The sequence below is a fragment of the Tiliqua scincoides genome, chromosome 4 (genome assembly GCF_035046505.1).
Source record: "Tiliqua scincoides isolate rTilSci1 chromosome 4, rTilSci1.hap2, whole genome shotgun sequence".
NCBI classification, from domain to species: Eukaryota; Metazoa; Chordata; class Lepidosauria; order Squamata; family Scincidae; genus Tiliqua; species Tiliqua scincoides.
The window spans coordinates 82,951,109-82,964,565 of NC_089824.1; the positions used below are offsets into that span (position 1 = coordinate 82,951,109).

A 13,457-nucleotide genomic window follows, 5' to 3' on the forward strand; every position below is an offset into this window, starting at 1 on the left:
ATTGAATCTGTCAGGTTAGGTTCCCAAGCCAAACTTGCTAGCCCTGTCAAAAGTTCACTAGCTGCACCAGTGACTTTGATGGCCTGAAGAACAACCCTCAGGCTGTCGTGATGGAAAAACCTGTGGCTTTCCTTTCTGTCCTCCAGCTGAGATTGGTATGCTGATGCATGGGGCCCAGAGAAGATACAGAAGGAAGAAAATTGAAAAAATAACAAACAATAAAAATATAAATTACAGAAAGCATTCACAAAGCCATCCTGATTTTATTATCTGACCTTGAGAAGGAATTTTGCATTTGCAGTGAAACTATGTGGAATATGCACTGTAAACACTCTGTACACACGCCTCAATGCTGTTCTGCTCAGAATGAGAACTGTTGGAAATACAGAGTGAGACTGGGAGAGCATCCTATGGACAATGCTGGTGGGACAAAGCTGTTGAGTGAAAGTAAGTGGGTTTACAGAAGTCACGTCAAACAGTAGATGATCTAGAAACTTGCTCAAAAAAATTCTGTATTTGGGAGTGTTGTCGCAGTGAAGAAAAAACACAAATGATAATATGTACTTAAATATTGATCAACTGGAAGTTTAAAATAGTACAGCACTATAATCACAAAGCCAATTTGTATGTTATGAATGGTTCACAGGTGTGCTGTGGGGGTTTCAGGGAGGGCCATTTATTAGTAGGGCCATTGGGGGATATGAGCCCCTACTACCAGTGCAGTGTGCCTTGTCAATTGTCAAAAAACTGATGGTGAGCCTTGACAATTATAGTGCCTTGCCATTGTGCCCTGAGATGAAAAATGTTGAAAATCACTGTTCTAGATATTTGAATGGAAAATAAATCAAACCCTCATCTTACACACCACCAAGTCTGCCTCTAACTATTACACTATCTGTAACACCAGACCAGGCTATAATTTCTTGAATATCCTATCTGTTCACCACACTGAAACAGTAAGGATGTATGGAAGCATTCTTGGTTGTTGCCTCACTACTATAGGGCTCCCGTACCCTAAACGCTTGTCAAAATGTGACAGGATGTGATAGACGCTTTGGCACAATGAGAGGATGCGGGGACAAAGGAGCTAATAAGCAGCTCATCCTAGGGCATTCCATGTACAAATGCTTTTATGCAAATGCCCAAAGTCTCCGAGCAAAGATGGGAGAACTGGAATGTCTGGTGACAAGGGAAGACATTGACACAGTGGACATAACAGAAACCTGGTGGAATGCGGAAAATCAGTGGGATACTGCAATCCCGGGCTATGAACTCTACAGGAGGGACAGGGAGGGGCGGGCTGGAGGTGGGGTGGCCATTTATGTTAAAGAAGGGATAGAATCCAGCAAAGTAGAGATTGAAGGCGCGTCCGACTCCACCATAGAATCTCTGTGGGTTAAATTACCAGGCCTCAGGAGCGAAGTAATACTGGGGGCATACTATTGTCCTCCAGACCAGAAACTGGAAGGGGACCTTGAAATGAGGAAACAGATCAGGGAGGTGACAAGGAGGGACAGCGTTGTAATCATGGGGGACTTCAATTACCCTCATATAGACTGGGTCAATTTGTGTTCTGGTCATGAAAAGGAGACCAGATTCCTTGACATGTTAAATGACTGTGCCTTAGAACAGCTAGTCATGGAGCCCACCAGAGGACAGGTGACTCTGGATTTAATATTGTGCGGTACTCAGGACCTGGTTAGAGATGTCAATGTTACGGAGCCGTTGGGGAACAGTGATCATGCTGCAATCCGTTTCGACATGCACTTCAGGGGAAGAATACCGGGCAAATCTCTCACAAAAACCCTTGACTTCCGACGGGCGGACTTCCCTCAAATGAGGAGGCTGGTTAGAAGGAGGTTGAAAGGGAGGGTAAAAAGAGTCCAATCTCTCCAGAGTGCATGGAGGCTGCTTAAAACAACAGTAATAGAGGCCCAACGGAAGTGTATACTGCAAAGGAAGAAGGGCTCCACTAAGTCCAGAAGGGTGCCCGCATGGCTAACCAGCCAAGTTAGAGAGGCTGTAAAGGGCAAGGAAGCTTCCTTCCATAAATGGAAGTCTTGCCCTAATGAGGAGAATAAAAAGGAACATAAACTGTAGCAAAAGAAATGTAAGAAGGTGATACGGGAGGCCAAGCGAGACTATGAGGAACGCATGGCCAGCAACATTAAGGGGAATAATAAAAGCTTCTTCAAATATGTTAGAAGCAGGAAACCCAAGTTCGAAACCTTTATTGGCATTAAAACAATATGAACAGAACACAGAGATCAAAATAAATACAATCTACAACCAGAATTATGTTCAAAGCATGGGGATCAAATAAGAGAAACACATGGAGGGATTTTCCTTATAACGGCTAACAAATAATCAGCGACCAAATCAGTAATTGCCACAAAATGATCTTCCAGAAGGAAATGTAAGGAATCATCAGGTGAACCAGAAAAAGCTGACAAAATTGGCTCTAGCAAGGTATCACGGAGTGTTCGAAAGGCAGGGCAGTGGCAGAGGATGTGAGCCACCGTATCAGGTTCCTAGGAGCAATGTTTACAAATCCGAGCAGGAAACCCACCAGAGAAGGGGTTGGCCCTCTGGATGGTGAGGGAGGGAAAGGGGAGAAAAAAGGAGACGTAGAGATGGCAGAAAAATTAAATGAGTTCTTTGCATCTGTCTTCACGGCAGAAGACCTTGGGCAGATACCGCTGCCCGAACGGCCCCTCCTGACCAGGGAATTAAGTCAGATAGAGGTTGAAAGAGAAGATGTTTCAGACCTCATTGATAAATTAAAGATCAATAAGTCACTGGGCCCTGATGGCATCCACCCAAGAGTTATTAAGGAATTAAAGAATGAAGTTGCTGACCTCTTGACTAAAATATGCAACTTGTCCCTCAAAACGGCCACGGTGCCAGAGGACTGGAGGATAGCAAATGTCATACCAATCTTTAAAAAGGGAAAGAGGGGGGATCCGGGAAACTATAGGCCGGTCAGCCTAACATCTATATCGGGTAAGATGGTGGAATGCCTCATCAAAGATAGAATCTCAAAACACATAGACGAACAGGCCTTGCTGAGGGAGAATCAGCATGACTTCTGTAAGGGTCAGTGTTGCCTCACAAACCTTTTAGAATTCTTTGAAAAGGTCAACAGGCATGTGGATGCGGGAGAACCCATGGACATTATATATCTGGACTTTCAGAAGGTGTTCCACACGGTCCCTCACCAAAGGCTACTGAAAAAACTCCACAGTCAGAGAATTAGAGGGCAGGTCCTCTCCTGGATTGAGACCGGGTTGAAGAACAGGAAACAGAGAGTGGGTGTCAATGGGCAATTTTCACAATGGAGAGAGGTGAAAAGCAGTGTGCCCCAAAGATCTGTCCTGGGAGCAGTGCTCTTCAACCTCTTCATAAATGACCTGGAGACAGGGTGGAGCAGTCAGGTGGCTAAGTTTGCAGATGACACTAAACTTTTCAGAGTGGTGAAGACCAGAAGTGACTGTGAGGAGCTCCAGAAGGATCTTTCCAAACTGGCAGAATGGGCAGCAAAATGGCAGATGTGTTTCAATGTAAGTAAGTGTAAAGTCATGCACATTGGAGCAAAAAATCAAAACTTCACATATCGGTTAATGGCTTCTGAGCTGTCTGTGACAGATCAGGAGAGAGATCTTGGGGTGGTGGTGGACAGGTTGATGAAAGTGTCGACCCAATGTGCGGCGGCAGTAAAGAAGGCCAGTTCTATGCTTGGGATCATTAGAAAAGGTATTGAGAACAAAACAGCTAATATAATAATGCCGTTGTACAAATCGATGGTAAGGCCACACCTGGAGTATTGTGTCCAGTTCTGGTCACCGCATCCCAAAAAGGACATAGTGGAAATGGAGAACGTGCAAAAGAGAGTGACTAAGATGATTACTGGGCTTGGTCACCTTCCTTATGAGGAAAGGCTACGGCGTTTGGGCCTCTTCAGCCTAGAAAAGAGATGCCTGAGGGGGGACATGATTGAGACATACCAAATTATGCATGGGAAGGATGAAGTGGATAGAGAGATGCTCTTTACACTCTCACATAACACCAGAACCAGGGGACATCCACTAAAATTGAGTGTTGGGAGGGTTAGGACAGACAAAAGAAAATATTTCTTGACTCAACGTGTGGTCGGTCTGTGGAACTCCTTGCCACAGGATGTGGTGCTGGCATCTAGCCTAGACGCCTTTAAAAGGGGATTGGACAAGTTTCTGGAGGAAAAATCCATTATGGGTTACAAGCCATGATGTGTATGTGCAACCTCCTGATTTTAGAAATGGGCTATGTCAGAATGCCAATGCAAGGGAGGGCACCAGGATGAGGTCTCTTGTTATCTGGTGTGCTCCCTGGGGCATTTGGTGGGCCGCTGTGAGATACAGGAAGCTGGACTAGATGGGCCTATGGCCTGATCCAGTGGGGCTGTTCTTATGTTCTTAATCTGAGCCTGAGCCATTCCTGCATAATACCTTATAAGACATTGTGTAAGATCCTCTGGGTTGGGCTGGTTTTCAATGTGTGGGATGATAAGGTATGGAGAGACTGTGTAGTTATATATGTGGTACTATCTTTTAATGTATTTCCATTTTTTTTTTTTTGCTTTAATCTCTCAGAATAAAGTTTGTCTGAAATGAAAAACAACAAACCTGTTTGTTAGAGTGAAAAAGAGGAAACTATAAGCTTTGGATGTAGGGGGTCTTTTGTTCAACCTCTCCAGTTTCAGGGTCAAGTAGTAAGTGCTGGAAAACACCTCTGAGGAAGTTCTTGAACAGCTGCTGTCAGTCCAAAAAGACAAGACAGGGCAATGGTCTTACTGAGCATAAGACAACTTCATTTGTTCACACAAGCCCTACACATTATTTCACTGTACAGAATATCTGAAGACACAGAAGCATACTTGGTAGCTGCTCCACAATTATCAAACTCCCTTCCTTGAGAAACTTGCTAAAACTGTAGCACTATTTGCAAAAATACTGCAAGCGTTATCTGGGTTAAAAGTTTTGGGTGAGAAAAATGAAATACTGTCACACATGTCATCCAAAACCCAAATGAAAATCAAATGGTTGGCAACCTTCAGTCTCGAAAGACTATGGTATAAGCCTGCAGCACCCAGTATTTCCTGGCGGTCTCCCATCCAAGTACTAACCAGGCCTGACCCTGCTTAGCTTCCAAGTAGCTGCAGCAACTGTTACCCTGTACAAATCAAATAATCTTTATCAAAGACTTCCACAAGCATACTTCTATGGCTGCATTCCCTCTATAATGCATGATTGCAAAGCTTGAAATTGGGGACCTATGCACCTTCTGTCACAATGCTCTGGAGCTCCATGATGATAAGGATATTGCCTAACAGTTTGGAGCTGTCCCCACACAGCTCTCTACTTGGGTTCCATGCAGTCTCTCCAAAGATTACAGGGATCACTGATCTAAGGTATTGTAATCTTGTTCTAAGAAAAGACAAAATTATGTTGGGATTTTTTGGCCCTTTTGTAATGGGTGTTTGGATATCTTCAAAATAACGTTTCCCCCCCCCCCCATTCATTTGAATAGTTGTTAGAAGGACTCCTGGGGCAAAGTAAGAGAAGAGAACACAATGAATACACAAGACTATTGCATTTGCAGTGGAACTATGTGGAATACTCACTGTAAACGTTATGCACCCAAGCCTCAATGCTGTGCTGCTCAGGATGAGAACTGTTGGAATACAGAGTGAGACCTATGGACCCTGCTGGTGGAGCAATGTTGGTGAGTGAAGGAAAGTGGGTTTACAGGAGTCATCCCAAATATTAGGTGAGATAAACAGTAAGTATAATTTCATATAATCAAATGAAAGGAAGTGAGTAGATAACTGACACCCAAATCATTGTGATTGCTCGTTCCTACTTACACAATAGTTTTTCCAATATGCTCAAATGCCTTCTCCACAAATTCACGGACACTGTGGACCTCCCCAGTAGCTATCACAAAGTCTTCTGGCTCATCTATCTGCAACATTAGCCACATAGCCTGCAGAAAGATAAGTAAATATTGATTAGGTATGTCAGTTAGTGAACACCTTTGATTCATGATATTGTTCCATCACGTTTGTAAAAAGATCCAGATAACAAGATTGTACTTCTAGAAAAATTAGCACCATTCACAACAGAGTATCAGCCTTACAGAATTAGTTTATACTATTAAAAAATACAATATGGCTAGTCTTAACGTCTGACACATGGAACCAGTTTATTATTATTTAAAGTTAATCACTGAGTACACTACATATTTGGCAGTATCTGCAGAGTAACTGATTGTTTTGTTTTGTTTTTAAATATTACATGTTTGTATGTAAAATGTATTGTACGTTTGTATCTGTGTGTACACGTAGGTGTGCACATATACATATATCTGTGTATTACTTAGGTTTATATTCTCTCTACGGTTCCCGTACAGAGTCTTCACCTACTAAATGTTTATGCCTAATAAAGGTTGACTTGACTTGACTTATTTAAAGCAGGGTATCTCACCCTTCAGCTGACAAAACTACTACAGTGGCTCAGACATGGCGGTAACATGGGGAATTGATGTGATCTCAATAGGACTTCTCTGAGTAGGTATGCATAGAATGCTGTACTGCAAGTTTATTGCCATGTTAAAAATGGTCATGTGATATCCCTGCATTGCAAAACCCTTTTTGCCATTGAGAACATTAAGAAAATGAAGTATTGCATATGTTCCTTATTTAAATATTTCTTCATCTTCAGACAATCACATTTCCCTACCACTAGCCAAATATCTTATTGACTATTTAAATATTGTTAAAAAAGCAATAAATATAAATAAAATGAATTTCATAGCATTTTCTAAGAAGTACCTACATTAATTTAACTAAAGTAAAATAAGACACGTAGCAAAAAGATTTTTATCAAGGGCAAAATGTGAATGTGCACACTGCCTACATATTTTTCTTTCAAAGTGGAGACCCTGTGTGGCAGAATTCTATAACTAAATCTGATGCCACAGCTAGGCCATGGCCTCAAAGAGACTGCAGTACTAAATAGTTAAGGGCAAGGAGGGAAAATAATGAACAGCAAATGCCTTCAACATCCCACACTGGATCAGCAGCTGAGACAGAAATAGGACTTGGGGTTTTCCAACTCCCAGTCTAGTACTCAATCAGTTAGACCACACTGCTATGCTGAAATGATCTGGAGAAAAACTTACCACCATAAGTCAGTCTAAAATGACTGAAATACTTTAATTCTTTGATGGAGGGTGGAACAGAGAGCTACCTGAAAAACTGAGCCCTTGTTTAATAAATAATCAGCATGCAAACACAATAATTCAAACTGTCTCCATATGGTATAAAGGTAACTGCTATCTTGTAGGGTAATCCACAATGCTATTTGCATTGACCTCTTCACATCACATTCAAAGAAAACAACTTTAGTAGGTCCCCAGATGCTAGTGGATACTCTGCAAATCAGATTAAATAAAAGCTCTGGGACAGCTCAGTTTCTTTTAGTAAATACCACCTGAAAAGTTCAGAATTGTATTTTTCCCACCCTTCAGTGAAGAATAGGCACAGAATACTACAGGCACATTCAGAACTGTTGTGAATGTAAGATATTTTTGCATGTAAAATACAAAGGCAATGTTTTCACTAGCAGGCTCCATGTCTGCACCTGGAATAGTAACTTGGAACAGAGTATGCTCAACAGTTGGGTAAACTTAGGAACACTGTCTTCTGATTTCTATTCTGCTATCTCATCTCAGTTGTGATGCATCAGCCTGTTGCAGACAGGAAAGAATTCTGGATTTTTTTAATCCTCAGACATTCCAGTCCAGCCTCCTGATTAAATCCTTCTTTGAAAGAGTGTCTTAATTCCTAGCTCTTATTATGTCTTTTTGACTCAGGAAGCTAGAACTCATCACTTGCACACAGATCTTTCCTTCTTAGAGGCACCCAAGGTTGAATAAAAAAGGAATTTTTAAAAAAATCATTCCATCCACTGGGCTATGCTGTCCTCCAGTTCAGTCTTCTTCTAGTAACTTCTTCAGAGTTACTTACACAGTGTGATTCATTTGTGGTCTATTGATGTAAGATCCTGAATGTAATTTTCCATTAATGCCATAGAAGTTACAGAACAAGCACATAATATATTAGAATAATTCATGTCACAAACCCATATATGGAAATTAGTACACTTTCCTCAATTTACACGTATTGGTAAGATCAGAAACAGGACTTTTATCTGGTAGCTTTATGCCCCCTGGAACATTAGGCACACTCACTACACATATATTTCCAGTTTGTGCAGTCACCTCATTCCTTCCATTCATTTCCATCACATATGCTGACAGCAGATCAAGCAGTAATAAAGATATGCCACAGACAGTAGAGACAGGCATCCAGCCTTAAACTGCTCAGTACGTCCCAATGATTTAACGCAATTAGCAAAGCTGAAGGCATCCAGGAAATCTCTCTTCTACAAAGGGTGTATGCAAGGGAATTTCCATCTGGATAGAGTGTTCTCTTGTGCAATAGGGAGATTGGAAAAGCCTATGCTCATTTGGCTTCACTGGTCTGTACTCACTGTATAAGGCTATTGCTTATTACAGTTAACATCTTTTGTGGCATAAAGTTCATTCACAACACCTAATATTTAATTCTATTATCTCCACTGCAACTTTCTATCAACTATTCTATGTGGCTTTCAACAATAAAATATTGTTCATAAAATATGTTTGCAATTCTGGAAGATATCCATGAGATGTGGGTTTATGTAGTTGTGTAAAGGACTGCAGCATATAGAGAATACTCAATGATATTTTTGTATGATTCGCACAATAATTCTACACAATTCTGGTTTTTTTGTCACTTCCTCAAAGCTTTACTGAATAAAGTTAAAAATATTAGTTTAATTAATATTAAACTATATTAAACCTATATATTAAACCTAGGGCGCAATCCAAACCTGCGCTGGAGCAGGCAAGCTAGGAGGCTTGTGCTGCATCCAACGCAGGTTCGTTGGCAGCAGCAGCTCAGCCAGAGGCAAGGTAAGGACTGCTGGCCCCAATGGGTCTCCTTGGACCTGCACCACCTCTGGAGGTAGCGCAAGTCCGAGGAGAGCGGAGCAGCTTGAAGTCGCGGGGACAGGGGTTGGGATCCGGCATAACTGCTGGGTCTCAGCCCCGCCTCTGGCTCCCCACACACCCACCCCCAGGGCCGCCCATCACCTGCCCTCCCCCTGCCCAGAAATGCCTCCTTCCCTCCTCCTCCCCGCCCCCCCCCCACTCCTACTATTGCCACTTGTGTTGGCACGGGTGCGCCCACACAAGCAGCTGCGGGGAAGCCGCCGCAGAGGCTTATGTCAGCCTCCGCGCATAGGCGCATCTAGATGCGCCGTTGCGGCTTCCTCCCACGGAGGCGCAAACGTGCTTTACGGTACGTTCGCAACACTCCTGGGCTGCCCAAGGCACTTGGGCTGGCCCAAGTCACCTTTAGGATTGCGCCCCTATATTGTCAGCTTTTGTGTTTGCCATGAATTCCTACTTTAATGGCCCGATCCTATCCGGTGCCACTGCCACTGGAACTAGTGTTCTGATGGCAGTACATGCTTTACATTGTCATAAATACTGATTTAGAAGAGCACACAACCACATGCTTCTGGACCACTGCCTCAGACAGCAAGGTGACAGAGTGACAGAGGCAGAGAAGACCCACCAACATGGGAGAGTCAGCAGGGTGGGTGGAATGGGGCAAGGTGGAAAGATCAGGGGTGTGTTGGAGGTGGGAGGGGTTGGCACCCAGCACAAGCCAGATGCTTGTGCCAGATACTATCCCCTCTAAAGCCAGCCAACATGCCCATTTGTCTTCTTGGACTTGCACCAACTAAAGAGCTAGTGCAGGCACACGGAGCCACCCTGGTAATACCAGGGCCCGAATCTGCAGATTCAGTTATCCGTAGATTGGGGGCTCACCCCCCTGATCCCATTAGTGTTGCTGACAGGCTTACCAGGGCAATTGTTCTTGCTTGTACAAGCTTTTAGTGATGCTCAGGAAGGCTGTCTTTATTCCCCAGCATAGCATCTTACCAATGGCCATTTCCTGGTATTTCTTATACATCTTTTTTTAAAGACTTTTTTTTGGGGAACAAAGAACCACTCTGCCCTTTTGGGATAGAGAACCACTTATATATTTACGGCCCAATTCTTTCTAGGATTGGGTCAGCGCACACTGGGCTGACTAGGGCCTAGAATACAGTTCTGCTGTCATAAAATGGCTGCCAATGAAGTGCAAAGCATCAATAGCCGTTTTGGGTGTGTGGCTGCATGAGGCAGCAATGCTCCCCAATAGACAGCCCAGCACCTACTGGAACAGGTAAGGCAGAGGCGGGAGGGGGCAAAATGGGGCAAGGAGGGAAGTGGAATGGGGACGCTATGGGAAGGGGTTGATCTGGTGGCAATGATGCGTACCAGATCTTATCCCCTCTTTTTCAAGCCTTCCTGCCTCCAAATTATTGCACCAGTCATTTGGCCAGTGAAATTACTGATGCAGGTTCAAGAAGACTGATTGTGGAGTGGGAGGCATACAAACGTGTAATTATTATTATTATTATTATTAACAGTATTTATATACCGCTTTACAACTAAAAGTTCACAAAGCGGTTTACAGAGAAAAATCAAATAACTAAATGGCTCCCTGTCCCAAAAGGGCTCACAATCTAAAAAGATGCCAAGGAATACCAGCAGACAGCCACTAGAACAGACAGTGCTGGGGTGAGGTGGGCCAGTTACTCTCCCCTTGCTAAAAAAGGAGCACCCACTTGAAAAAGTGCCTCTTACCCAATTAGCAAGGGTTTACCCAATTAGCAAGGGTTAAGGCAACTGTGTAAGGCAATTTAAATCACTTTACCCCTCCTGATCCACATTCTCGCCTGGATACAGTAACTACTTTTTTGGGAGGGCAAGTACACCAGTGGGGGCAAGTACATTAGGCTCTTAATTAGCTGTATAAACCACTTTGTGAAATCTTTGTTGAAATGTGTTAAATAAATATTCTTATTCTTAAGTATTAAAAAGAGTGTCTTGTTCTGGAGATGATTTGTTTTAAGAAAATCCAACAATCCTTTTATGTGCTTTGACAGTTGTTTAGCTGGGTTGATCATATACACATACTTGGATAATTCATTTCTTTATACATTATAGGTTCCAATTCTATCCACATTTTCCTGGGAGTAAGCCATATTGACTATAATGGCACTTCTGAGTAGACAAGTATAGGCTTGGGCTCATAATCATCAATAAAATATTATTGATATATTGCTTTTCAAGAAAATAGTTTTCAAAGAAGATACTACAGGAAAAAAAAAATCACCACCACCACAAAAAAATGGCACTCTGTCCCAAAGACCTCACAATCTGAGAACAACACAAGGGAGACACCATCAACAGCTACTGGAAAAGATGTTATGCTGGGATGAATAGTGACAGTTGCTATCCTCCTTTGAATCACAAATTTACAAGATGCTTCTTTGCCCAGTTGGCAGGATTAATGAGGATAAGAAGTGAGCTACACCATTCATTCATTCAGTAAATACCTCATCATCACTTAAGTTGCTCCACATCTGAACAGTCAAAATCCCAAGAATGTCCACTTTCTCCCCCATCAAAGTAAATAAAGTTCTTGATCTGCCATTTTCTAGGTTTATATTGTACTAGCCTGAACCTCAGAAGAAAAGCGAGAGAGAGAAAATATTGCAGTTCTAGATTTATTTGCCATTACTGAATGGTTTACTGGTTTTAACAGAGGGGAAAATCTTTGTTTAAACTTCCACTGAGCATAATTAATGGTTATTGACTTGCAAATGAAGAACAGGTGACATTCTGAATTAGAAGATAAATGATCCTGTGTTCTTGTGTGATAATGGCTTAGTAATTGCAACAAAGCCTCAGCTTAGTGCATCCCATCATAATGCTAGATCATGTCCAGAACACAAAGGCCCCTGTGTGGTAGGTATTCAGCCATTCATCTCTTTATACAGCTGTACAATGATTTGGTCCATTTATTCTCTGATGGGGTTGCACCACTGAGGCAAAAGTTCAGCCATTCCCACCTTCCTGTTCACATGCTGAATCCCATGACCCGTGACATGGCTAGGGCTCAATCTGCGATAAAATCACTGCCTGACTTTGGCTATCTTTTAACCATCATGAGATCACATATTTGTGGAATTACTGTGGAGGTGAAGGAAGAGCCATAGCTTTCTTCAGTTTTCTGTCAGGATGACCTAATGGGGTGACAGACATTTACTTATTATTACAATGGGCTCCTAAGTACTTCTCTCACCAATAGTACCACCAGTAACCAAATGTTGGTGATAGATTTCTGCTCATTCCTGGAGAGAAAAAAAATCCAATCAAGAAATAAGCTGGTGACAGTTTTTAAAATTAAAAGTGCCTCTTTAATGGCTGGAGATTTCTGGAAGACTCAAAGTCTGCGGCTTGGCAACGTACATTCCTATATGGGGTCTGCAGTCTGAAAGAGCATGAAGTCCATGACCACATTTTTCATATGTGAATTCATTAAACTCTCCTCTAGTGACTCACAGCAATTCTAAACACAAAACTTCCTGCAGACAGAAGGAAACCTATTAAGTCTAGCCATCTGGGAGAGAGTACTTTCATAATCTGATTCAACTCAGACTTATATTCAAGTGACATCACAATTACACTAGTTCTGATTGCCAGTATTAACCCTTCAGTGATGATTGCAAGCAAAATTCCTAAACTTAACATATGATCTTTGCTTTGCTTTGTAAACAAATAACTGGGGTGGAGGATGACAATCGGTATTCACTGTTGACTTATTCTAACATCATAGAAGAGGATGTTATGCCAAACATATTGTGCTGGCACTGCAGACAAGCTTTGGCAGTTCACATGTTTTGATACTGGGTGTCAAGTCAATATTAAAGCTGGCCAACACCCTTCAGAACTAGCTTGTTGTCTGTTCGCACTGGGATTAGTGAAGAAAAAGTCTCAATTGGACAATGATAGTCAAAGCATGATAAATCTATGCATGCCCTCTTATGTTGTTTTTATTGCGTGTGTGACTATGCTGAGAATCTGAAGCAACTATAGTTGTGTCTCAGCAAGCCAGTAGTGCAACCAAAAGAACTTATTAACTGCGCTGTCATCCTTAAATACAAGTCTTGTTAATCAAGGCCGACTTTAACTACGTTATTTGGCTCCTTTCTTTAAACCATGCATTTGAGGGCTTGCAATAGCAATACCACTGCACTGTTGGACACTATCCTACAAGTATCCTGTTTCTTTGGCCCCCTCCCTTCCCCCACATAAACTTAAATATTCTAAAAATAATACTAGAATTTTAATACCACCTATATTCAAGTTTACTATGTTAAATGAACAGTGGCAAATGAAATAAAAAAAATGAA

General features: G+C 42.2%; 1 protein-coding gene across 1 annotated transcript in view; it reads right to left on the bottom strand.

The window, feature by feature from the left end:
- GMDS (GDP-mannose 4,6-dehydratase) overlaps positions 1-13,457 on the bottom strand; it is a 398,350-nt gene that overhangs the window by 101,006 nt on the left and 283,887 nt on the right. The window contains exon 8 of the mRNA XM_066624912.1: positions 5,903-6,021. Coding sequence (XP_066481009.1) covers positions 5,903-6,021 — 119 coding nt within the window. The remainder of the gene's footprint in view (positions 1-5,902; positions 6,022-13,457) is intronic.